Here is a 27230-nt window from a genome sequence, read left to right on the forward strand (position 1 = left end):
TGGGGGCAGGGCAATTCCCTCTGCGCCAGCTGCCCGTAGGGACAAACGGTCAGGGGCAACCGGCCACCTACTATTGGACTTATACCCCTTTCTCAACCTCTGATTTGCTAAACTGGAAAAACAAGAACCCGTCCTACCAGAAAGAGCCACAAAAGATGACAGATTTGTTTACAACTATTTTTTCTACCCATCGCCCTACTTGGGCAGACATTCAATCTTTGTTAAGTATAACGCTTACAGGCGAGCGGCGCCTTGTAGTGATAAAAATCAGGGATTAGGCTCAGCATTTGCATGATGAGGATCCCACTCAAACTCCCTCTCCCGACGTGGCCACATCCCAAGTAGAGCCCAGTTGGGACCCAAACACGGATGCAGGGAAAGCACTATTAAGCCATTACCGAAGGTGTGTTTTGGCTGGACTTAAAAAAGGAGTCCCCAAACAAAGGAGCCTAAACAAAATTCAGGAACTCCGGCAAGAAACAGGAGAAAATCCTGCAGCGTTTTTAGAATGCATATATCAGGCCTACAGAAAATATACTGATTCAGACCCAGAAGCCCCTGAAAACCTTCGGATGGTCAACATGACCTTTATTGGACAGAGTGCCCCAGACATTAGGAGGAAGCTTAATAAGGTTGAAGGGGCCATAGCCACGAGCCCTGGTCAATTAGTGGAAATTGCCTTTGAAGTTTATAATGCTCGGGAGGAGCATAAAGCCGGGCCAGTGAAAGTGCTCCATGCAGCTTCCCTAAACTGGAGAAATGGGGAAGGGGATCCAAGACTGAGGAGGAAAAGACTCCAAAAGTTAGAGAGAAATCAGTGTGCCTATTGCAGGGAGAAGGGCACTGGAAAAACGAATGCCCTAAGCTAGAAATAGACACCAAAGGGGAAAGATGTCTTCCCCCAAGAAGGCCCATGGCCCCTCGAGTCCGGAACTTAGAGGAGGAAGATGATGATTGACGGGGCCCGGGGTTCCTTGCCATGCTGGCAGCTCCCATTCCAATAGTCCCCCACGAGCCCCGGGTACAAATGACAGTGGGGACCCAACTGGTTGATTTTCTAGAGGATACTGGTGCCACTTATTCAGTGTTAAACAGCAAATTGACATCATTAAGTAATTCCTCAATTGCCATTGTTGGAGTCACAGGCGAAACTCAGCAGAGACCCATGCTACAACCGCTGGAATGCAGCTTGGGAGAACAAAAGTTAAAACACAGCTTTTTCTACATACCAGATTGTCCCATTCCTCTCCGCGGACGAGGTTTGCTCTGTAAACTGAATGCTCAGATAACTTTTTCACACAAGAAGAAGCAGCTTCACCTACAGTGCCACTGGAAAATGCACTCAGACTACAAGCCCTCCTGGAAAGAACGGAAGAAGGAGAGCACCCAATACCGCCTGAGAGCCACAAACGAGTGAGTCCAGCCGTCTGGGCTGATGGGGTGCCCGGACGAGCTCGATCTGCCAGCCCAATAAAAATTGAACTTAAAAAAGGAGCCTCTTGGGGCTGGCCCCATGGCCAAGTGGTTAAGTTCGCGCACTCTGCTGCAGGCGGCCCAGTGTTTCGTTGGTTTGAATCCTGGGTGCGGACATGGCACTGCTCATCAAACCATGCTGAGGCAGCGTCCCACATGCCATAACTAGAAGGATCCACAATGAAGAATATACAACTATGTACCAGGGGGCTTTGGGGAGAAAAAGGAAAAAATAGAATCTTTAAAAAAAAAAAAAAAAGGAGCCTCTTGTCCAAGATAGAAAAATATCCCCTGAAGAAAGAGGTCTTAAAAGGTATCCAACCGGTTTCGCAAAGATTTTTGCAGCGTGGGCTGATGAGGCCCTGCCAATCACCATACAACACGCCTATTTTACCAGTCAAGAAACCACACTCAGATGAGTACCGGTTTGTGCAGGATTTAAGAGCCATTAATGACATTGTACAGGATATACATCCAACAGTACCAAACCCCTATACACTATTAACTACTGTACCAGGGGAATACGGCTGGTTTTCAGTATTGGACCTTAAGGATGCTTTTTTTTGCATTCCATTGGAAAGGAAATCTCAGCTATTGTTTGCCTTCGAATGGCAAGACCCAAATACACGCGCCACCAACCAATATTGTTGGACTGTGTTGCCTCAGGGGTTTAAGAACTCCCCTACCCTGTTTAATGAAACTTTGGCAAAAGACTTGAGGGGACTCCAACTCAATCAGGGAACATTACTACAATATGTCGATGATTTGCTGATAGCAAGTCCTAGTTACCAGCACTGCTTGAACAACACCATTATAGTGCTAAATCACCTTGCCTGGTGTGGCTACAAGGTATCCCCCACAAAGGCCCAGATCTGTAAACAACAAGTGGCCTATTTGGGTTTTCAAATAAGCCAAGGCACCCGCAACTTAATGTCTGACCGACGACAGGCGATTTTGCAGGTGAGAGCTCCTCAAAATCGAAGACAGTTAAGGGGATTCTTAGGTATGGCAGGGTTTTGCCGGATCTGGATTCCCAATTTTGGATTGATAGTCAAACCATTATATGATGCTTTGAAGGGAAAAGAAACAGATCCCCTTGTATGGTCAGGAGAATGCCAACAGGCATTTGAGGTTTTAAAGCAAAAGTTGTTGACTGCACCTGCTGTGGGCCTTCCAGATCTAAAAAAAGAATTCAAGCTATATGTAAATGAGAGACAGGGGGAATAGCTCTGGGAGTACTAATGCAATGTCTGGGAGAGGTGCCCAGACCAGTGGCTTATTTATCTAAACAATTGGATCACACTGCCAAAGGATGGCCCCCATGTCTGCGGGCTATAGCAGCCACCTGTGATTTACTCCAGGAAGCAGAGAAATTTACCCTGGGACAGCCTATCGTGGTATATGTGCCCCACCAAGTGCTTGTCCTCCTTGAACAAAAAGGGGGATATTGGCTAACTGCCGGGAGGATGGGCAGGTACCAAGCTATTTTGTTAGATGACTTCAATGTCACTTTAAGGGCTGTAACAACCTTAAATCCTGCCACCTTATTACCAACCTCTGAAAATAATATTAACTCTCATAATTGCCTAGAAGTCTTAGAGACTGTGTGTTCCAGCTGATTAGATTTGTTGGATCAGCCCTTGACAAACCCTGATTGGGACCTGTTTACTGATGGCAGCAGCTTCATGGAGGATGGGCAAAAACGAGCAGGCTATGCAGTGGTAACGAAGTGGAAGGCGAGGTTATCGAGGCACAAGCCTTCTCCCCAGGAACATCGGCACAAAAAGCAGAGTTAATTGCTCTTACGAGGGCTTTGCAACTATCCAAAGGGAAAAAAGTAAATATATACACAGATTCTGAATATGCATTCATGATAGTCCATGCACACGGGGCCATATGGAAGGAAAGAGGGCTGCTGACTGCAGGGCAAAAGGAAATAAAATATGCCCCAGAAATATTAGCTCCACTACAAGCAGTAACAGAACCAAAGGCAGTAGCCATTATGCACTGCCCAGGCCATCAGAAGACTGGCTCATATGTGGCTGTTGGAAATCGAATGGCAGACAAGGCTGCCAAGAAAGCTGCCAGAGGGCCTAAATTTTGGGGGGCCCTCATCCCGCAACTGGACTTAAGTCAATGTGAGCCCTCCTATACGGAGGAAGATTTGAAAAGGGCACAGGAATGGGGGTTTAATAATTGGGATCCTTCTCACAAATGGAAAATAAATCTTCATGGTCTTATTCTACTCCCTGAGGCCCTGGTGTGGCCCTTAATAAAATATTTGCATGAATGCATCATTATGGAAGAGATGCTTTAGTGGACCTCTTACGACCTCACCTCAGGGGGCCTAAGCTACACCAACTGGCTCGAAAGGCCTCCTACTCTTGCCCAATCTGTGTCAGTCACAACCCAAAAACAGAAAGGCAACCCTTGAAAAAGGGAACTCAATATTCTGGGGAGCAACCTTGTGAGGATTGGCAAGTGGACTTTACGCAAATGCCTAAGACAACCGGGAATTTCAAATACTTGTTAGTATTTGTAGACACTTTTTCAGGATGGATAGAAGCATTCCCCACCAGAATTGAGAAAGCCACCAAGGTAGCCAAATGTTTGCTGAAAGAGATTGTCCCTAGGTTCGGATTGCCATCTAGCATCCAGAGTGATAACGGACCTGCCTTTGTGGCTGAAGCAACACAACCAGTAAGTAAGGTTCTTGGGATCAAATGGAAGCTGCGTGCCTCGTGGAGACCACAATCCACAGGAAAAATGGAAAAGATGAATCACACTCTAAAGAAGACAATTGCCAAACTCTGTCAAGAAACCCATCTAAAGTGGGACAAAGTGCTACCAATTGCCCTCCTCCGTATCAGAGTGGCCCCTAGAAGTGGACTTGGTTTAAGCCCCTATGAAACAATATATGGGAGACCCTTCCTAGCTCCATGGGGAAAATGGGAGGACCCCCATGCAATTACGGAAATTAGATTAAAGCAGTATGTACAGCATCTGGGTCAAATATTAACTACTATGCATGAGTTTATCTCCTCCAGGTCTCCTCCCCGTCTTGAAACTTCACTACATCCATTCCAGCTGGGAGACAGTACTTCTGAAGGCGTGGAAGGAACAAGGGCCAGAACAACAACTTGAAGAAAAATGGAGAGGGCCCAATGATGTGTTGTCAACGACCCATACATCCCTTAAATTGGCAGGTGTGAAACCGTGGGTCCACCACACTCGAGGAAAGAAATGTCCAGATAATTTTCAGCCACAAACGTCTTCTCCTGCTAAGTGGGAAAGTAAACCACTGGAGGGTCTTAAGTTGCTTTTTAGAAAACAATCATGAGATGCTTCCTGTTCCTAACTCATTTCTATTCCTTGCATTTTCTAGTTGCAGCCTGGCTGGATAGCTCCTTAGTGCGCATTGCACAGACCATTGCTAATGCAACACAAGCAGTGGACTGCTGGATTTGCCTTCCCCGAGCTCAGTCCACTCTGGATCATGGGGACCCCCTGGTACATCCCGTATCAGACTTTACTCAGGTTCCCGACGGAGACTGGGTCCTTACACGAGATCTTAGAGCACACACCCTCATGTACTGGGTGCGCATTAGTCACCTCCCCGTTAAGAACTCTTCTAACATCGCCTGTCTTACACTTCCTCTCTCCCCAAGTACTGCCATATATTGGACACAGGGCGCCCAGCGGATACCTGGATACTTTGTAATGACTCCATCTCCGCCTTTGGAGCAGCTCCCCATGTGTTCCCGACGGCCCACCAGATAGATACCCTGCGGAAGGAATTAAGGCTATAATTGACTTTTTTCATTTCTAGAGCGACCCTGGATGGAACTGGATTCAAAGTTGGTTACTATTTCTATACTAATAGCTCTGCAGGTTACTGTACTCACAATGAAGGTGAAAGTAAGGTCTTTTGTGCCCCTCCCGGACATGTTTTTGTTTGCAAAATCAATGATTACCCTTGGGCTACGGAGTGCCTCCGCAATTTCACTTTTCCCACTCAGTGCCTCCTTGCGAATCTGGTGACTCCATTTACGCTCCACAACCTAAGTGAATCAAAACATTGGCCAAGTTCCTTAAAATTATATACCCGAGTTACCCAAGACTTGCCAGGAAACATTCCTGATGGAGATGAATATTTCTTTGGGTATACTCTATTGCCCTGGTGGGGAGTCGCAGCCCATCAACATGTGCTCCGCAATCTGTCTCGAACCCTAACAATCATAGCAAATGAAACTGCCAAGTCCCTCCTCAATGTCCAAACCTCTCTTGACTCTTTTGCAACAGCTGTATTAGATAATCACATGGCTTTGGACTATATTCTAGCTGAACAAGGTGGAGTTAGCTAACACCTCTTGTTGCACATATATAAAGACTTCACCACAAATAGAGACTAGTATTGAAAAGATCAGACAACAGGCTACCTGGTTACAACAAACATTAGATCATCATGCTTCCATCCTAGATGGAATAAAAACAGACATGGGTGACTGGTCTTCAAGCTTATTTTCCTGGATACCAAAAAAAATCCAGTCTGCATTATCTGGCATTTTACATTTTGGTTTATCTATACTTCTATCGATGGCGGGGATAGACATTATGTTTAAGTTGCTTTTCTGTTGTATTTCCGGTATTCGCAGGACTGCAACCGGAACACTAACCACCCACAGAAAAAACTAGCAAAAGCATGTTCAAGCTTTCCATCTCAAGGACCCCCTAGCGTCGCCCCAATACAGCAGGAAGCAGCTAGACGACCACGACGCCCCTTTTCCATAGAAATGGAAAGCAAGAAATGACAGTGAGGCATATGTTACAGGCTCTTAACGTCAGCCCTGATATCAGTTCCCCCACATCGAACCCAGCGTATATGGGGTTAAAACTAAAACCCACCACCCCCTTTCCTGCTCCTCTAGCTCCACTCATATGTAAATACCTGTTTCTTTAAACTTGGACTCCTTGAGCTTTACAACTAAATGGGAGTTACAAATTGTGAAAAGCCCAGGTGGCCTGGAGTTGGAGGCACACTAAAGTTTAGCTAATCATGTGTCCTTGAGTTTGCCAGGAAAGCCGCTGTCTCAAGGATATCGAGGAGCGGAGGCTTCCCAGACCTCAACTCCTACTCCCGGCGCTCGAACCCGCTTCAAACAGGAAGAGGAGACAACTGCGAAGGACACCCACCTGCCATCCTCCTATCTCACCCTCCCCCTCGCCTGGCTGCAAGCAGCCTCTCATGGCCAAACGCAGGCTGGTGGGAAAATGCCAAACTGCACAAGCTACATGCGCCCCCTCCCCTCCCCAAAACCCCAAATAAAAATCCCTACCCATTCCTCATTGGGGAGCCAGCAATTTTTGAGGCACGAGCCCTTGCTTTGCTCCCTGTGCCTGGCATAGTAAAAACCTTTCCTCTTCCACTCAAGACTCTGTTCTCATTATTTGGATTGGCATCGGGTTTAGAGACCGAACTTTCGGTTACACTCCCCCAATGCAGAACTTTCCATAGCTCCTCCGTCCTCCCTAGCCTTCCATTTCAGGGCTCCAGAGGCTGATTCAGTGCCCCGTCAGATCTCACTGCTCAGGGACCCACAGCACTCGTCCTTCGCGTCTGTAGTCAGGACCATCACCACCCCATGCCCATCATGCCCCTTCCAGCCTCCAGGTATTTCACTCTGCTGCTTTCCCTTCTGGCAGAGCCCTTCGTCCCCCCATCCCCACACCTCTGCCTCATGGTCCTAACCCTCCTTCAAGGCCTAGCTCAAATCCCCTTTCTCTCATGAAGGCTTCTCCGACTACCACCGCCCAGACCTCTGACTACGAATGGACCTAAAAGCCCGAACCACGTTTGAACATTTGGAGTAATGGGCAGAAAGTCTGGCTTACAAGACCTTGCCGGCTCATCTTTATCATGAGCTCCCATACCTGGTGCCTTTCTGCTCAACTCCCATAGCCCTAACATCAGCCTGTACTCCTCAAAATACCCTGGCAGAGCGCCCGAGAGAGGGGCAGAAATTCCATCTCTCACCTTGGTGAGTCTCGCTCCAGGAGTTTTGGTTGCTTGTCTGAGGACCCCTTCTACGATAATTCACTCCAGCAATGTCCGCTCCCTCGGGGCTGAGACTTCACCCGGTAACATCAAATCATTGGTAGATACTCATTGAACCACCGAAGGTTTGCAGCAGAGGACGAGGGTTTTGTCTGTCAAGAAGATCTAGTAATAAGAGCTCAGAAAAACTAGGAAGTTCATTTTAATCTAATAATGATAGGAGTAAATATTGAATGAGCGTTTATTTCATGCCAGGTATGCACTATCTCATTGAATCACAACCACCATGAGAGTATATTCTATTAGTATTCTCATCTATAGAGGAGGAAGCTGAAACCTAAAAAAGTTAAGTAAACATAACATTACTTTCTGACCCAGCAATTTCACTCCTAGGTATACACCCAAAAGAATTGAAAACGGGAATTCAAACAGATACTTGTACACCCATGTTCATAGCAGCATTATTTACAATAGCCGAAAGGTAGAAACGACCTAAGTGTCCATCAATGAATGAACAGATAAATGAATGTGGTATACCCATATAATAGATGAATAGATTCATCTCCGGGGGTGGTCTGCCAGTGTCTGTACTTTATTGTTCAGTCATAACAAGGAATGAAGAGGGGCTGGCCCCGTGGCCGTGTGGTTAAGTTCACACGCTCTGATTCAGCCGCCCAGGGTTTTACCGGTTCGGAAACTGGGTGTGAACACGGCACCACTTGTCAGGCCATGCTGAGGTGGTGTCCCACATGCCACAGCTAGAAGGACCCACAGCTAAAAATATGAAACTATGTACCGGGGGGCTTTGGGGAGAAAAAGGAAAAATAAAATATTTTTAAAAAAAGGAATGAAGTTCAGACACATGCTACAATATGGATGAACCTCAAAAACATTATGCTAAGTAAAATAAGCCAGACACAAAGAACCAAATATTATATAATTCCCCTTACATGAAATAGGCATATTCATAGAGACAGTAGATTAGAAGTTGCCAGGGGCTGGGGGAGGGGGAAATGGGGACTACTGCTTAGTGGGTACAGTTTCTGTTTGGGGTGATGAAAAAGCTTTGGAAGTAGATAGCAGTAATGGTTGTACAATATTGTGAGTATCTTTAATTCTACTGAGCTGTACACTTAAAAATGGTTAAAATGGTAACTTTTATCTTACGTATATTTTAATATAATAAAAACAATTTTTTAAGAAAAGTTAAGTAACTCCCCCAAGGTCCTATAGCTAGAAAGTGGCTAAGCTAGAATTTGAACACAAACCTATCTGACTCTAGGGCCCATGCTCTCGACCCAAGCACTTCACTGCCTCTGGAAAAAGCAGCAAACCAGGAGTCAGGACATCTGGGTTCTTGCCGTCACTGTCTTGTGTGACCTTATACAAGCCTGACCTTTGAAGGCCTCACTCTCCTTAGCTGTTAAATGATAAGATTGGATAAAATATCTTTGACAGTCCCTGCTGGTTGTAATCCTCCTGATGATGTCATCTGTCCACTCATTTTGATTTACAACATGGAAAGTCCCAAGCCTTGATCCCCGACCCAGATACCATTTGCTTCTGGCGCGCCCTGGGGAGCACCAGGGAGGAGGAAGCCGTGCTCCCCTTACCTAGCCCCTCCTCTAGGGGTTTGCCCTGGAGTTGAGCCCGTCCTTAAGGAGGCCTCCACTCCCCGTTCCTCTCCCCGTTGTGGAAAACGGCTCAGGCCTGGCTGTGCTCCAGGATAAACCTCCACAAGGCAAGAGATAACACATAGCCAAGGCGAAGACGAGCGCAGCGCTTATAAAGGCCTCCTTCTACCCTAGTTTGGCTACAGCTCTTCCACTCCACAGCTGTCTGTGCTGCCTGCTGAGACTGGCCACAATGTGGGAGCTCTTGGCTTTCCTGCTGTTGGCCATAGCCTATTTCTTTCGGCCCAAGGTTAAGTGCCCTGGTGCCAAGTACCCCAAGAGCCTCCCATACCTGCCCTTGGTGGGCAGCCTGCCGTTCCTTCCCAGACATGGCCATCCGCATGTGAACTTCTTCAAGCTGCAGAAAAAATACGGCCCCATCTATTCCTTGCGCATGGGTACCAAGACTACGGTGATGGTCGGCCACTACCAACTGGCCAAGGAGGTGCTTATCAAGAAGGGCAAGGAATTCTCCGGGCGGCCCCAAGTGGTAAGCAGCGCCCATCATCCCCCCTCTCTAACCACCCCCTGGGGTTGTTCAGTTCTTCAACCAAGACCATGCCCGACATGACCCTTCCAGCTCCAACAACCTGTAATTCTTCCACAAACAGACAAGCAGGGCTGTGGGTGGGCTGGACTCCTCAGACCCTACCCAGCTTCTAACTAGGCAGGAGGAATTAAAGGGAGACCTAATTTTCTAGGCTGCTCAGGAGGTGGAGTGGGGTGGGAGTCTGAGGGGGTCAGGGAGCCCTCACCCCAATCCTTTCACCTCTGAACTGGATGATGATCTCTCTGAGCCCAGACTTCCATAATGAACTGAGATGATGCATATAAAGCACTTTGCTCAGAGCCCAGCGCAGTTAAACGCTCAATCAATAGCCTTTAAGAGTTGCTCTTCATATGGAAAACGGGGTTAGCATTGCTGCCCTTTGTGGGAAGGTGCAAGAGAGAAGTAAACTGGCTCTTGGAGGACTGGGATTGCTGTTGCTCTGGGGCTGTCCACAACTGCTTCAGCTGACCCACAGTAGCAATTTGGGGATGCTGATGATCCATCCTACCGAGCTTTCTGGGGTGCTCTCGAGGGAGGAGGAGGGGGACTAATCCAGAAACACTGCCAACGCCCCATCCCAGGACCCTGCTGCTGAACACCTCAGGAGGGCCCCCAGCCACTCATCACGGATCAGGCCAAGGATTGACTCATTTTTTTCTTGGACCGGTCAGCCAGGTCTGCTGGCCAAACTATCTCACTTCTAGCTCTACTGAGCTCTTCTCTCCAGGGCAAAGAGGAAGGAGGAGGCTAGTCAGATGGGGCTAGCCATCCTCTCAGGGGTCAGGGGATAGGAGAGACAAGTCTTCCAACCTTCATGCTTTTTGGGAAGAGGTGGCTTGGCCCAAGTCCAGACTGGGTGGCCAAGACATTCACACTCTCCAGATGTGGTCTTGTGGTAGGCACAGAGCCTTGCAATGGAAAAGTAAACATAAACGAGATGAGCTCTGTGCCTTCTGCACCCCCCAGAGGGCCCAGGGAAAGGCAGAGGTCTGGGCGGTCCGCAGTTGCTATAAGCCTGCCTGCTCCTTCCCCCAGGACAGGCACAGTTCAGACAGCTTTCCCACCCATGGCTACCTTCCATTGGGCAGAAACTGACAAGGAAAGAGAAGCCCAGAGATCACCCTGTCATTGACCTGAACCCCGGGACCACCAGGACTCCTGCATTCTAATTCGGGGGTTCTTTCTTTCTCCTCACTCTCTCTGATGGAATTGGGTGTAGAGGGGCCTTAGGCCCCGCCCTACCAAAGCCTTACAGTCATGATGGAGTGGAACAGAGAGGCCCACAGGAGGGTCAGCATGGCAGGTACCTGCCTTCTCCCTCAGGAAGGGGAAGGGATTGTAGGAGGCCCAGGGCAAGTATGGGTGGATGGTGTCTAATTCCTATAGCCTTTCCTGCTCTCCAAAGGCAACTCTAAACATCCTGTCAGACAATCAAAAGGGTGTCGCCTTCGCCGACCATGGTGCCCCCTGGCAGCTGCATCGGAAGCTGGTGCGGGCTGCTTTTGCCCTGTTCAAGGACGGCAACCAGAAGCTGGAGAAGATTAGTGAGTGTCAGCTTGGCCCCTGGGGCTGTTGGGGAAGAGAGGGTTGGGGAGGGGAAACGGTTGCAGATGGCTCAATCTAGCCTTTTCTTGGCTACTGCTGCCATCTAGTGGCTGTCTGCTAACAGTCCCTGCCTATGGTGGAACTGGTAGAGACAGGTTGAGGCTGCCGCTTAACTCCCCACCCTCATGGCCCTCTCTTCCCTCAGTATGTCATGAAACCAGTTTATTGTGTGACTTACTGGCCACTCAGAATGGACAGACCATAGACTTGTCCTCGCCTCTCTTCCTGGCGGTGACCAACGTAATCTGCTGGATCTGCTTCAACTCCTCCTACATGAAAGGGGATCCTGCGCTGGAGACCATGCAGAATTACCACAAAGGCATCCTGGAGACTCTGGAAAAAGACAATGTGGTAGACATATTCCCCGCATTGAAGGTGAGGATGAAGCCAGGCCCCACCTTCAGATCCCAGCAGACCCTGGCAGTGGCCCCAATTATTTTTTCTTCTTACTGCTCAGCTCCAGACCCGCCATTTTCCTGACCACCTCAGCCACAGTGACCTCTATCTCTTCTGACTCTTAAAATCTTGCAACTTCTCTACATAAATAGGTTTATCTTTTTGATCATGCATTTTAATACTCATGATATTGGCTTTCATTTATTTCCATATTTACAATTGCCACATGCTAGTATTAAGCACCCCACATGCATTAATCATGGCATTCCCCTTGGAGGTTGGTTTTATTATCCCCATACAGATGAGAATACAGACTTCGAGAAGTGCAGGAACTTGCCCAAGGCTTCAGATTCAAGTCCATCTTACTTCTAAGGGCCAGGCACATGACAGAGTCCACTAAGCAGACCCTCAGTCAGTGCTTGATGTTTGATGTAATGGCGAAGGAGAAGTGGAGACACTCCCTTCTCCTTTCTTTGGCATTGTCCTAGTTGTCACTGATGGTCTCATTCTGTGTCCCCATCTTGCCTTCCATTTTGGCTGAAGGTTGAGGTTAGAGTGGGAACTCTCCAGAAACAGAAACAAAAAGCTAGGATCTGCCTCCAGGAGGAATTCCGGTAGTTGGAGAAGCAAAATGGAAGAGGAATGGATTTGACATTTCTTTCTGCTTTCCAGATTTTCCCCAACAAATCCCTGGAAAAAATGAGGCATTGTGTTAACATACGAAATGAACTGCTGAGTAAAATCTTTGAAAAACATAAGGTAGGTGATGGAGCAGAAGAGATTACGAGTGAGGTTGAAAGTGTCATGAGAGCAAGGTTGGGGTCCATTTGGGACAGTGTGGGATCTCCAGCACCTAGGTGAGAGCCTGGTACCCAGGAAGCGCTCAGTACAAACTGACTTAACATGAATGAAGGTGGGAAAGTGAGGAATTGAAGAGGATCCTAGAAGAGGCCCACTTCCTCCCCTAATTTAAAGAGAGGCCAGTGCTGCCTCCTACCTCCACAAACTCATAGATCCTGCCTAGCCCCGCCCCACTCCCCCACTTCCAAGTGGAAGAAGGCTTTGTACCTCCAGTCTGGGAGGGAAGTATGGCAGGGTGCTGCAGATGGGGCTCCTTCCCTATCACAGTCTTCTAACCTCACCCAACCAGGAGAACTTCAACAGTGACTCCATCACTAGCATGCTGGACTTACTGATCCAAGCCAAGAAGAACTCAGACAATAACAACACTGGCCCAGACCAGGATTCAAAGCTGCTTTCGGATAAACACATTCTTGCCACCATAGGGGACATCTTCGGGGCCGGTGTGGAGACCACCACCTCTGTGGTGAAGTGGATTGTGGCCTTCCTGCTGCACGACCCTCAGGTGGGATTCTCCCTACTCCAGTCTTCCTAATGACCCTTGACCCCAGCTAGCCCCACCTCTGGCTCCAGTGACAAGGAGAGGCAATACCCTTAGGCTTTCTATGCTGGAAGACTGGGCTGCCCCGCCCCTTACCCAAGCAGTGATTGGCTCTGGCCCTAGGGTGGAGTTGCCCCATCTTCTGGAAGCAGCGCTGGGCTGCGGGCTGTGGAACCTTAATTGGGAAGGGTCTGGGCCAACTCTTCTAGGTATGACGATGGGATTCTTCCAAGCCCAGGCTTCTCCTGGGGTTAAGCACGTTGGTTACACCCACCCTGCTCTGGCCCTCAGCTGAAGAAGAAGATCCAGGAGGAGATTGACCAGAATGTGGGTTTCAGCCGCACACCAACACTCAGTGACCGGAACCGCCTCCTTCTGCTGGAGGCCACCATCCGAGAAGTGCTTCGTATCCGGCCTGTGGCCCCTATGCTCATCCCCCATAAGGCTCTTGTTGACTCCAGGTGTGCCTTCCCTCCCCATAACATCCAGCCCTATGATGCATTCAACACTGCTTGCCAGCCCACGTGGTCCCTCCTCCACCACCCGGCTCTCTCAGCTTGCTAGTCAACCTATAGTCAACCACTGACCATCAATCATCCTACCTATAACCCCACTGAGCAATGTATCTACCACCCACTGACACCCATTGACTAATCCACAGATCTACCTGACCTCCCTCAGAAGCTTCCTGCTGCTTAGAGACATGCGGTCTGGGCTGAAAAACCAGGTGCTCTATGCTCCTACTCAGTCCAAGAGCCACAACATACACATATATGCACCAGCTCGAAATGCACACCCACACGCCCTGACAGACACGAATGTCCTCGGACACAAGTGTTGATACATAAGTGCTTGTCAGGAAGAGAGGGCTGGAGAAGAGCTGGATTCATATTTCACCTGGCAGAAGCAGAGAAAGAGATGAGGGAGTGGGTATGAGGGAATAAAAGGCTCTTTTTCCCCAGGGTCGGGGACTGCGGAGACTTGGGGCTGAGTAAGGGAGGACGATATTCCTGATGCCTCTTTTCTCTCCCTCTCTGGGGCAGCATCGGCGAGTTTGCTGTTGACGAGGGCACAAACGTCATCATCAATTTGTGGGCACTCCATCACAATGAGAAGGAGTGGCACCAGCCTGACCGGTTCATGCCTGGTGAGTCCCTGTTCTGTCCTGCTCCCAGGCCACCCAGCCAGCCTGGGCTCTGTGCTTCAGCACTCCAGCACCACTGCTCCTCTGCCATGCTTGCTCCTAGAAAACTCCTGGACCTGCTGACACCCCCAACCTACCCTAGACTCACGCAAACTCTTCACAGCTGGGTTTCCCACATTCTCCTTCCACCATCTGCAAACCTCTTCCTCTAAGAAGCCCTTTAGGCATATGTTTCCCATTCAGTTGGCCCCCTCTCCCCTTGGATGGGGGCATTTTCATCTGTTAATGCCGCCTCCTTGCCATCCTTCCTGAATATTCCATTTCCTCTGTGTGATTACGGGCTATCTGAGAGCAGGGCTGTATCTCTCCTCAGGCTGGGGTTCCCCCAAGCAAGGCTGTCCATCTCCTCAGACTGGGGCTCCCCAGGCAGGGTGTGACTCCCCCTATCAGAGAAGCAGCACTCCTCCACTTTCTCCTGTTCTGGCCCCTGGTTGACGGTCTCCCCATGTCCACAGAGCGCTTCTTGGACCCAACGGGGAGCCAGCTCATCTCACCGTCGTTAAGCTACTTGCCCTTTGGAGCAGGTCCCCGCTCTTGCATAGGTGAGCTCCTGGCCCGCCAGGAGCTCTTCCTCTTCACGGCCTGGTTGCTGCAGAGGTTTAACCTGGAGGTCCCGGATGATGGCCAGCTGCCCTCCCTGGAGGGCCACCCCACAGCGGTCTTTCTGATCGACTCTTTCAAAGTGAAGATTAATGTGCGCCAGGCCTGGAGGGAGGCCCAGGCTGAGGGCAGCACCTAGAGGCTGTACCTAGCACCCCTGACTCCACCCTGTGTGACCCACAGCACAGAGTCAGAGGTACCACTCCATCCTCCCCCACCCTTTCTCCCTTCTCTCGGGGGCCCACTCTGCCTTCTTTTCCAGCCTGCAGCCCTGGCAGTGATGTGTATAAACCAAATGGTTTTTCTTCAGAAGGCCCCTGAGCAGCTCATTCATTTATTCATTTGGTCTCTCTTTCAACAATTATTTTATTGAGCATCTACTACGTGCTGCTCATTGTCCCTGGACACTTGAGCTCCCTGTTCTCATGAAGCTTACATTCTAGTGAGGGCTGACAAATAAAGAAGGATTTCAGAGACTTGTAAGTGCTTTGAAGTCAATTCCACTGGATGCTGGTGATGCGAGAAGAGAATGGCAGAGGTGTACACAATGGTCAGGGAAGGAACGAAGACCTGGGGGAAAGTGTCCCCTGCTGAGGTGGGAGAGGCCAGCGTGGCCAGAGCAGAGTGAATGAAGGGGAGAGTGGTCCCCGATGAGGTCAGAGTGGGAGACAGGGGACATGGGGCCTTTGTAAGCATCAGGAAGGAGTTTAGGTTTTTATTCCAAGTATGAGAGGAAGTCACTGGAGGATTTTAAACATGTAAGTGGGACGGTCTGCCTTATATTGTTAAAATATCACCCTAGTTGCGGAGTGGAGCTTGGTCTGTACAGGGATGAGAGCGGGGACAGGGAGAACAGTCAGGAGGCTGTGGGGCTGGTCCAGGAGAGCGACATGATGGCAGCCACACCCTGGCGCTAGCAGTGCAGATGGCGAGAAGTGGTAGGACCGAGTTTCTATTTTGAAAGGAAAGCAGCAGATCTTGTTTGCTATGATCCTAACAGGCATCGCTGCATGTGCCTCCAAGGTTTGGTTTGGGGAGAGTGTGTATAATCCACAAACTCGACCCACCGCTCCCTGTCCCTTGGGTCTCGGTCCCCAGAGACTGGCAGGTCTCCTTTCCCTTGTCCTGTCCCGGGGTAAACACTGCCAGGAAAGAGCTTCCACAGCGGCCTTCTGCTGAGGCGCCCGGGCTCTGTCCCTGATCCCCGCTCCAAAATCCCACAGGTCTGTAAATGCCTCACTAGAACATGGAGCCCAGACTGGTCCCGAGACACCCTTGTCCTCTAGCCTAGAGGGAGGCCCCGACCCCAGCTCCCTGGCGCCAGCCAGACCAGGGTCAGATCATCAACAAGCCAGTCCTTTCCCTCTGACTGGAGGAAGGCTCTGGAAAGGTCAGCAGGGCCAGGCTAAGGCCCTGCCTGGCCAAATTTTCAGAGAGAAGAAATCAAGGGAGCCCCTGCAGGGAGGGAGGGATGAGGTTTTCCATTACAGCGGCACCTTCTTCCTTCAAAGAGCATTGTTAATCCAGTGACAGGAGACCAGTCCCTATGGTGCCCCCAACTCAGTCCTGGCCTTCACAGGCCAGCGACCTCAGGGCCTTGTTAAGGAGCCTAGAGGGGAGTTTGTGGGCAACTGTGGCTGACCTCAGCCCCCATCACGAGCAGGCTGGAGAGATGCTGACACCACAGTGAGCTGATGGGAAAGGGTTACACTGGAGGAGGCCTCCTCCCTCTCCCAGGTTCCTCTGCCCCCAGCAGCTGGCCGCCAAGCTACTCTCAGCTCAGAGCAGAGGGCAGCAGATCGGAGGGAGGAGAATTAAGTATTCCACGTTTGCTCAGAATTTGAAAGGCTAGTGACAAACAGATAAACAACTAGCGGAAGGCCTGCGTCTCCTGTGGAAGCAGTGGGTGAGTGTAACTGGGATGGAAACATCCACTCTCTAACTATGAATCAGATCACTGAGTGGCAGCGGAATGAGGGACTAACCCTTCAGTTTGAAGATGAGGAAACTGAGAGCTAGTGGGGTGGGCTCGGGCGTGGAGGTGACTTGCCTTAAATCACAAGAGCTACTTAGCAGCAGGGCTGGGACTAGGACCCAAGATGTCAGTGATGCAGGTGGAGGAGCCAGCCGTGCTCTCCCACCCGTCTCCTGTGTCTGTGTGGAAGGCCCTCAGGTGTCTGGCCGGGGAGAGTACCAAGCTGAGCGTCCTTTCAGGAAATGACCTCATGCACTCTGACCCCTGCTCAAACTGCCCTTCCTCTGCCTGGAAGGCCTTTTCCCACTGACCTAAATCCTGCAACCCTGAGGCTCAGAGTGAACACCTGCCTCCAGGACACATCTCACAGCCCACCATGGTTGTCCCCTTTTAACAGTCAGCTTGTTCCTTGGTACCGAGTCCCACGTGCATCTGAGCATCTGCCTGGGCTTAAAATGGGGGTGGCATCCCCCAGGGACACTGTCCACCCCTATATCTCTGGAGTTCAAGACGGAGCCCTCTCCCGTTCTTTCTCCTGCACATTAGCACCTGACAAGCAGAAGGTTAGACACACAAGTGGACTGAATCAAATGCTCTAAGCCACTGGGCTAATCGGTCCAGTGATAAGTAGACTCTATCTCCTCATGCAGAAGGAAGTCCAGATCCTTGGCAAAGCTGGAAGGTCTTTGCTAAGACCCCACAGTCACCTTTCGAGCCTCATGCTGCCCTTACCCAGTGGTATGATGGGAAATAAACGTTGAACAACCAGTTCTCTGGTGCCGGTGGTGGGGAATAGCCCTGATTTGTAGTATTTGCCGATTGCTTGATGTAAAACACTCCCACCATGAGCTATTTCAAGCCACCACCAAAGTGATGTCATCAAAGTCAGAGTTGGGAAGAGACGCACAGTAGCATTATGTTATTTACCATTATATAGTAAATACCATTATAGAGTAGTCCCACCATACATAGATGTAAATAACCTCAAGGGCATAGATAATAGTAACATGTAGTAAAATAATTAGGAAATGATCAGTTTTAAGTATTTTTCATTTTTAATATAATTTATTCAATTGTAGGTTTATATAGTTTATTTTTTTTAATGATTGCTTAATAAACAGCTCATAAAATTCCTGAAAATTTAACAATCAGCTCTTGTGAGCCATAAGAGCTGGCCCTCCCACTAGAAATGGGCGGCCCCTGTCCTTCAGAAGAGCGGTTCCCCAGAGTCCCCATTCTGAGGGGAGGGGACCCTTGGTGTGGCGTGTGGGTGGGAGAGAGTGTGTGAATGTTCTGGTTGACCTCTAGTGGCCACGAAACCTGAAGCAAATGAGGAGCCCTCTCTCCAGTCACACTCACAGGTATAAACACCCATCTCTGGAGGACAGAAATCCAATCCCAGAGGCCAGAGAGTGGGGCGGGGAGAGGACTGGATGAGGAGGACGCAGGATCTAGTCCTCAGCCTGCTCAGTTTCCTAGCCCTGGATCTTAGGCCCATTGCTAGCTTCTTGAACCTCAGTTTCCTCATGGGTAAAGTGGGATAACCTACCACCCATGCTGCCCGTTATCTGAGGCTCTGATGAGGATGAAACAGAAAGGGCTGTGTGATTTGGAGAGGATCACACTGATGGGAGTTACAGAAGATAAGCAGTCAGGCTGTGGAGGCAAGTTCTCCCAGTGTTGTCATATACAGACCGAGTGACCATGGGCAACTTACTCGGCCTTCTTCTTTTTTTTTTTTTAATTTTTCCTTTTTCTCCCCACCCCAGTACACAGTTGTGTATTTTTAGTTGTGGGTCCTTCTAGTTGTGGCATGTGGGATGCCGCCTCTGCATGGCCTGATGAGTGGTGCCATGTCCGCGCCCAGGATCGGAACCAGCGAAACTCTGGGCCGCTGAAGCGGAGCATGCAAACTTAACCACTTGGCCACGGGGCCGGCCCCCTTGGCCTTCTTAAACCTCTGTTTTCTCATCTGTAATATGGGTGGCTGAGACGTGCGTAGAAACAGTACCACCAACCTCAGGGCATTGCTGAGCATCAAACGTGGACATAACGTGTTCAGTGCCTCGATAATTACTGGCTTTATTATCATTGCCTCTATCCACATCCGCAAAAGAAGTCCTTCTCTAAGGGTTTTTCACACGCATCTCCCAAAGGCCACCAGCTTGGGTAGGAGGGGGAGCGGGTATGTCCAGACGGGTCCACTGACAGGACCTCCAGGAACCCCCCTTGCGGCTCCGGATGGCCCTGCCTGCTGCCCCCTCCTTCCCTCCGGAGCCAGGGCAGGCTGGCAGCTGGGAAGTGGGTGGAGCGCCCAGAGATAAACTTTTCATGGCTCCAGCACAGAGGGTGTTTTGTAACATTTTCCAGTGGCATTAGGTTTCTTGAGGCTTCTGGTGAGAAGATGAGCAATGGAAGGTTAAGCTGTGGCGAGGAGCAGGCTTACACAGGGGAAGGGGAGCTCGAGAGCAAACACAAGCAAACACAAACGCTCTTCTCCCCCTCACAAGCCGCCAGAAAGCTCTCTTTCAATCTCCTCAGAGGAAGAGCAAAACACTCTTGTAGGGAAAAGATACAAAGAAGACCCAAAGAGCTTTAACTCTTGAGAATTTTACCATGTTTCCAAGGGGTTATGCCCTCCCTGGAAGCTGACACTGACCTGCCACAGGGACCACCTCTCCCAGGCGTGATGCCACTGCGGCACTGAGGGGCTCTGGCAGGCGAGGTGAGGCCTGGCTAGGCGTGGGGGCCTCTGGGTGCTTGTGAGGAGGCTGGGGGAGGGGAAGAGGAGATAAAGGAGCTCCTGAGGAAAGGTGTCTGGTTCACCTCTCACCATGCTGCTCTCCTGCTCAGTACCCTTTCTCCGGTTCCCTCTCACCTTTGAAAAGAAATCAGAAGTTCTTCAGGTGGCTTGTGAGCACCGACATTACAACTCTTCACTGTCCAGCCAACCAGTTAATTGCATGGGTTTTGGAGTCAACCAATGTGGGTTCAAATCCTGGCTCTACCACTTATTAGCTGTGTGATCCTGGACAAGTTAGTCAACTCCTCTGAATGCCTCAACCCCATTAACAAAGCAGGAATAATTATAGTCCATACCGCGGAGGGCTGTTTTGAGGCTAAAATGAAAAAACATAGGTAAGATGCTTACACAAATCCCTGCATTGTGTGAACAGTCAATAGATCAAACAATAAAGACAAATTAAAATATTTTTATTACCAGTTTATCTCTTCAGCTTCATCCCGTCACTTCCCAGAATGCAGTGACGTAGAAAGAGTAAATTACTCGCAGGTTTAGACATGACACCCACACTCTCCTGTTCCAGGCCTCCCAGGCTCTTTTGTGCTTTTTAGCACCTGGCACATAGTAGGCACTCAATAATCTGCAGAACGAACATTTGCCTAGAATTCACTTTACACCTTTCTTCACCTGGCAAGCTCAGTTTAGAGGTCCCTGGGGGGTCCTGGAAGGCTGCCCTGAACCCATATGTGGGCTACATCCTCTTTCACAGCATCCTGTGCGCAGACACTTCATGGTACTCACCATGTGCTACTAAAACCACTTCTGTGCCTTCTTTCCTCTCTAGACCATTAGTCTTGCAAAGAGGAGCCAGAGCTCAGGCATATTGTCATTCCCGATGCCTACCACAGGGCAGGTGCTTGATAAATGCTTAGCTCTTAAGTAAAGCCGGTCACTTGCTCCCAGGCTGGAAACTCGCATCCCAAATACCTCCCAGGACCCACCGCCCTTCCCAGCAGGTTTGGCCAATAGTCAGCCAAACCCACTTCCTGCTCCTTCTCCGGAGTCAAACCCTGGTTTTTGCCTCCTGGCTGAAAACAGGAAACTGGAGAATGGGGAGTTTCTTGAAATTCTCGTTCATCAAAGCTATTCTGTTTTGTACTTCAGGGCACTGGTACTGTCTCCACCTGAACTCGGTCACCTGGGCAATAGACAGCCAGTGCTCTACCTCACGAGAGAAATGAGTGACTCAGGGACCCAGGCGCCTGCGGTTCAGGGAGGGGGCCCTAGAACCCTGGGTATCAAGGGTTCATGCACAGTCTCTGGCACACAGCCCCCAAGAGTTGTATCAGTTTGTTTCTGTGCCACTCAGACGTTAGCTTAAAAAAGGCAGGCGTGATTTTCTCCCCCAGTTCTTTCCTGTGGCTTTAGAACAGAGCTGTCTTCAGTTGCTAACATGGCTCCCCTGGGGTTACTTGGAAGAGCCCAAAAGTTTAGAAGGAACTAGGCAGCAACCACCCCACTGGAGTCACTGAAGGGCCAGGACAGGGTCCTCTGGCCCAGGGTCAAAGATGGGGGCAGGAATATGTCTGGCTTACACTGGACTCTTAGAAACAGTAGAGCTGACTGCAGGGTAAACCCAGGGGCTAGGGAAGAGATGCTCTCTGCTAGCATCTCCCCATTCCTCAGCCCAGGTGCTCCACCTGGGGAGGCAGGAAGCCCTTCTGGGAGGGTTCCGAGGATGCGCATCGTCTTGCTTTGCCCCCAGACAAGTCTTGCTGGGTGGGGCTGCCCCCCTTCCTGGGCAGAGGCAGAGGGCTGTTCTTTCCCCTCCAGCAGGGCCTTAGACCTGACTCAAAGTTCTAAGAGGATGGACTATCTTAAACAAAGGGCAAAATGACAATGAACCTTAGGAAAGAATCATTGGCCCAGGATGGCCGATGTTGGCACACCAGTCGCGCCACGCCCCCGCCCACCGATGGGCTAAAAAGCAGTTCTGAGGATCCTGCCTGGTATGCAAGACCTCAAACTACATTCCACCACCTGTTAAGATTCTTTGAATCTGTATTACTCACTTCATCTCAACCTACCTCATATTGTTGACTATTTCACACAGGTATGACTATAATTTAGCTAACTATAATTTAACATTTGGAGGGCAGGGGCTTTGTCTTATGTCTTTCCTGTTCTCCTTAGCATGCAGCACGGTGCTGGGCACAAAGTGGGAGACTCAATAATACATATTTTGTGCATTATTTGTGCCTGTCCACACTTCTAGCACATCTTTCAGAGAGATCTCATGGCGTGCTTGCTTCCTTTTAAATGTCATGTTTTAGCTTCGGGGTACCTGACAAAACTTGTTTCTGCTATTTGGGGCCTGATTTTAACCTATTTGTGAGATTTTACAAAGTATTACAACATCACAAATATACCCTTGGCAGAGAGAGGGTTTGGGGGAAATTCCTCAGGACAAAGTGTGGCCTCAGCAGCAGCACTGCCCAGCTTTCTCTGGGCCCTGCAGTTTCTGCCTGGCCCAGGAGCCTGTCCCCAACTGCCATGTGACTTCTCTCAGCCTCTGTGTGGAGAAGGGAAAAGAGCCTGCAGTCAGGAATCTTGAGGTGCGACCCCCGAAGTCTGAGGAAGAGGAACAAGGAGCATGGTGCTGCAAGAAAAAAGAGCAGTAGAATTTTTAGGATCAATTTTATTTGGGCTTCTCACAGTGGTTAGAGCCACTCTGTCTTCAGAACAATCACAGCAGAGGAAATGCGTCACCGAGACTGCCCAGAAAAGTCTGACCAGCTGAATCTTATTGCTTAAAATACACATATTCACAATAACTGACAAATGGTGATGTGCCTCACACAGGAATGTGTTAGCGTTTGCAAATCTTCCGACTGTAGCACCAAACCCTCACTGACCCCTTCCTTCTCATTCACCTGGAAAACCAGACTCGATCAAATCTCCCGGCCCCCTAACTAGTCCCGACTCCCTATTTCCCTCGCTCCCACGCAGGGTAGCCTCCCGTAGCAGGGGCCAGGCTGTGCCGGCTGGAATCAAGCCCAGCTCCACCGGCTGCATTTTTTCTTCTCGTGCCTTTAGGGTAGGACGCTGCAGTGAACACTCGGACCAGTTCCCCACTCTAACTGGGGAAGGAAACTTGAGAGGGCCAGAATTCATCCATTTGATCAGTTAACTGAAGAAGGATTCATTTTGGTAAAACTTGATCTCCTTTGAGACACTTCAGTGAGTTGTTTGGGTTTTTTTTTAAAAAAAAAAAACAGGTGGAAGGAAAGGCATCTGAGGGCTGCTGATGCACTCCCGCCCCGCGCCACACACCGGCTTGCCTGCATGCAGTGGACCTCAGCAGAGGGAGGTAAGCCCGATGGCACTGCGGTATCCGCCAAACCCTCCTGGCAGTTCTGGGCAGGGCGGCCGTCTGGGCCACAACTAGTCCAAGCTTGTCACTGAAGATCCAGTCAAGCTTCTGTCTGAAGTTCCACCTTTGCCTTCTGTCCCGAGTGGCTGTGGACACCCCCTGGGGGCTGAGATGGAGGGCCAGGAGCAGCCGAGGGAGGCAGACAGGTTCAGAGCACGTTTCCACAACAGGGAACAGAACACAGGCCTCTGAGCGTCCACGGAGCAATGTGCAAATTGCAGTGATGGGTAGAGTAAAACCTCTACTTCGAGCACAGTATCTCTGGCAAACACAGGGGACTGCCGTCGACAATGCTGCTGAATACACCCGAGTACACAGTCAGACATTTGTTCAGTAAACAGTAAATGCGTAAAATAAATTACCTTGAGAGGGCCATATCTGCTCCAAACGTGTGGTTAACACATGCAGAATGGCTGCCATTCAAAGTATATTCACAGGAAAACAGGGCTGGGGGCTCACACACAACAGACAGACACACACAGGTTATCCAAAAAGTCACTGTGTATGGACTTCACTTTGTTCAACATGGATTTTGGTTTTGTGGACTCCAAACGCAGACACTCGTTCACCTCACAGCCTTGGATTTGTCTATTTTTGTATACATACATATATATATATATATTTGTTTTTTTTTCCTTTCTTATCATAACATCAATGCCTTGTCTGAATGTCATCGTTCAAAAGTCGGGGAAGAACCAAACTCTTCGTATGAACAGGGCTGGACAGGGAATGTTAGTTTCGGCTATTCACTTTCTCCATTCAGACTCTTCCTACCAAAGTACGACTAGTTATCTGAAGTCAAACCACAGTAATAAGGATCCTACTGTCCTGGATGGCTGCCTTCACGCTCCTACCTGAGCCACTTAGGCTCTTTACAAAGGCTACACAAATTAGCTACCCCACTCAAAGCCGGGAGGCAGGGAAAGGGCATAAAAATCACAGATAACAAAGGCATTTTTTCCAAGTGGTCAGTTAAAAATAAAAACCAACTTATTCAGAATCAAGAGAAAATACTGTGGGAGACCAGGCTATGGGGCTGCCTGTTCTCCGGACCCACAGCCTCCTCATTTGTTCATACAGAACCGTGAGACCTCAAGGCCTGCAGACTGTGTGCTTGGGACGGGGAGAGCCCTGGTCACCTGTGGGCACAGACCAATGGGGAGAGATGCAGAAAGCTGCACCTCTGTCCACAGCCATGGCTTAGGGCCTCCTGCGCACCCGCAGAAGTTCCAGGATACCCCCACCCAAGCCTACACACAAAACATCTCCTTCTGGCTCTATACAGCAGCCAGGCTCTTTCAAGGCCAACTTGGGAAAGAGCCACAAACTTCCCTTTTCCAGAACAGAATTCTTGCCTGCCCACTGGTAAAGTTCTTGTTTTCAGCTCGCTTTTGTTTTTTTTTTAAAAACAAAAACCCAAAAGAGAAGGTGGTATAATTTTCCATACCTGAACCAGTCTGTAGCCAGCCAGAACCTGCTCAGAAGGGCCCCTCAAAGATGCACAGTGGGGCATCAATGTTGTCACCAGGAATTTGAGAGAGCAACAAGCCCCCTACCAACCTACCCCTCCAACTGCCGGTCAGCTCTCCTCCTCCCAGAGGATTAGCCCAATTCTGGCTCTGCAGACACCGGCAGCGAGGGGTAACAATCTTTGGGCCTCTGTAGGCTTCCTTTGTCACCCAGGGCTGAGACACAGCAAGGTTCTCTTAAACTAACACCAGAGCATAAATTCACTCCATTACCAAGAGTCACCTCAGGGCACAGTCTCAGCTCCCTTCCTTGAGGGCTTCTAAAACACAAATCTCTTTGACTCCAGCAGGCAGTGATATATGACTTGAAAAGGGGACAAAGGGGACAGAGGTGGGGTATGAGGAATGAGTCTCAGAATCAACTTCTCAGCCCTCCAACACTGTGCTTCCATGGGGGCAGACGCATCCACGCCCCCATACTGTACCTGGAGATGTAGGAAAATGCAGGAGCGGAGGGGGGAAAAAAAAGAATGAAGTGGCTGTCCCACTTTTTCTGAAAGTCATTTAATGCTTCTCTCGTGGTTCTCCCCTACCCTGGTTGCTCTGCCAAGTTCTCGGGCGCAGCAGGGCCTGCTCTAGCTAGGGGAGCTGCTGCTCTGGGAGTTTGGGGAGTCCTGCTCATTGATGGTGTTCAGCAGCAGGCATGCAGGCGGCCGCGGCAGGTGGGCGTGCCCGGGCTCTCGGGCCTGCTCCCCGGAGGGCTGGCAGAGCCCTTCCTCCTCGTCGCCAGGGGGCCGCACGTGGCAGCTGTCACAGAAGTCCAGGGGCCCATCCAGAGCATCGTCAATGAGCGCGTTGAACTCTTTGAGGTCATCATCATGGTGGCCCCGGTTGCACACACACACCTCGATGCCTGAGTCCCCCGTGAAGCGGCGGTGTCTGCCAGGCGTCTTGTCTTTGTTGTCGGGGAGGGCGGTGCCCTGCTCAGAGCTGTAATCTTTCAGCAGCTCCTCCTTACATTCTGAATCCTTGTCCAGGAAGGCCCCAGGGTCCAGCTCCCCCAGGCCGGCCACAGAGCCACTGGGCTCCATTCCGGGGGCTTTGGTGGCTGCTGGGTCGGCTGGCACGTCGGAGGGCTCAGGGTCTGCGATGCTCGGGGGTCTCGTGCTGCTTCTGCTGGGCCCAGACAAGGGGCTGCTTGGAGCCCCCTGGGAGCCCCTGGTGGGATCGGCGCCTTGGGGGCTGCTGCCTGCAGGGCCACACTGCGCAGGCAGCTGCTGCTGCTGCTGGAGCTGGAAGGCACTGTATGGTGGGGGAGGAGTTGGAGGTCGGTTCACCACTTCCTCATAAGGAGGTAGTAAATAGTTTGGCAAAAACCCTAAAATGGGGAGGTAGGGAGGAGAAATTACTGCACTGGCAATTGTTCTAGGACAGGCTGCAAAGCTCACACTAACACGTCTCTCCCCACCCCAAGCATACCCACCAAGTGACGGCTACAGCTCTCGATTTCGGGCAGGGCAGGGGGTTGGGGGCAATTTTGCTGAGAAAGAGGGATAGATTGGGAGTGACCTAATAGAGCTTCTTGAAATCTGAGAGCCCTTGAAGTGGCTTCCAGGCAAAAGCTTCTCGCCTGTCTGCAGTTAAGGCTGAGGGTTGGGCAAATGTGGTGGATGGCCAAGAGATCACGTCTGCCCGGAATGGATCTGTTTCCACATGCACGCAAGTCTCATGTTTCCTGCTCAGACTGAGTCCTCCATGTACGTCCCACAGGCTTCAGGGTCAGGGACCCTGAATTAAGACTTCCTGACCACTTTTTTCTCCCCCTAACCCTTCCAAATGTATACTATGAACAGAGCCTTTTTGTTGGGAGGTTAGGAATCTGTATTGTCTCTCACTCTAGTGGGGCTAGAGGCGGTCTGGAAAGACAAACCAAACCCCATCCTGATTCAGAGCAAGAGCAGGTGGGTTACCAGTGAAGGGTGAGGGGCCTGTCATCGGATGCTTATTAAGAACATGCCAGGTGAGTTATCTTTTGAATGTGCTGAATGCCTTGAGGTACAGATGATCCGATTATGATATAACAATAATTGCTAGTATTTATTGAGCACTTACTACATGCCAGGCACTGTGTTAAGCAGTTCACCCTGCTAGATGTGGAATTCCACATTCGTGACCCCTTTATTCTGTAGGACACACTGCAGAATGGCTTTGGACAAGCTGCACAGCTGGGGTTCCAGTGACCATTTGAGAGGTCCTGAGTAAGGAACCCCAGGGGAGTCAGGTGAGCGTCCTTCAGCGAGTCAACAAACTTCTTGGTTCTCAGGAAGTCCCAATGTCACCCCCCACACCTGTCCCTTTCATGACAGCCTCTGCTCAGGCATATCACATGGCAGTGAGCAAAATGGGAGGATTTCAGGCCACTGAACTCTGAATCTCAATTCACTCACATCATACACCATCCAACCACCTGTCTAAAAAAGTCTGCTAAAGGAGCAGAGACCTGGTCAGAACCCAGCCAGTGTGGATGTGGAATAGCCCAGTGACTTCAGGAAGCAGCATCCACAGTACTGGCTCCTCTGTGTTAAAGGCGAGTGCCCCCTTGTTCCCGTACTTTCGAGACCCTCCTCTGCACCGAGCAAGGGGTGCAGACCC

General features: G+C 50.1%; 2 protein-coding genes across 3 annotated transcripts in view; one reads left to right on the forward strand and one right to left on the reverse strand.

Moving 5' to 3' along the window:
- Positions 1-5606: 5606 nt before the first annotated feature.
- On the forward strand, positions 5607-15434 carry CYP17A1 (cytochrome P450 family 17 subfamily A member 1). Its single transcript, XM_008530948.2, has 8 exons — positions 5607-9691; positions 11157-11295; positions 11502-11731; positions 12425-12511; positions 12903-13118; positions 13446-13615; positions 14198-14301; positions 14814-15434. The coding sequence occupies exons 1-8, from the start codon at positions 9395-9397 to the stop codon at positions 15095-15097; spliced, it is 1527 nt and encodes a 508-aa protein (XP_008529170.1). The 5' UTR covers positions 5607-9394; the 3' UTR covers positions 15098-15434.
- A 6922-nt stretch (positions 15435-22356) lies between these two features.
- Positions 22357-27230, reverse strand: part of WBP1L (WW domain binding protein 1 like) — a 54363-nt gene continuing 49489 nt past the window's right edge. For both annotated transcript variants that reach the window (XM_070557303.1, XM_070557313.1), the window contains exon 4: positions 22357-25956. In XM_070557303.1, coding sequence (XP_070413404.1) covers positions 25214-25956 — 743 coding nt within the window. In that variant the 3' untranslated portion in view covers positions 22357-25213. The remainder of the gene's footprint in view (positions 25957-27230) is intronic.

Source organism: Equus przewalskii, chromosome 1 (genome assembly GCF_037783145.1).
Source record: "Equus przewalskii isolate Varuska chromosome 1, EquPr2, whole genome shotgun sequence".
NCBI lineage: Eukaryota > Metazoa > Chordata > Mammalia > Perissodactyla > Equidae > Equus > Equus przewalskii.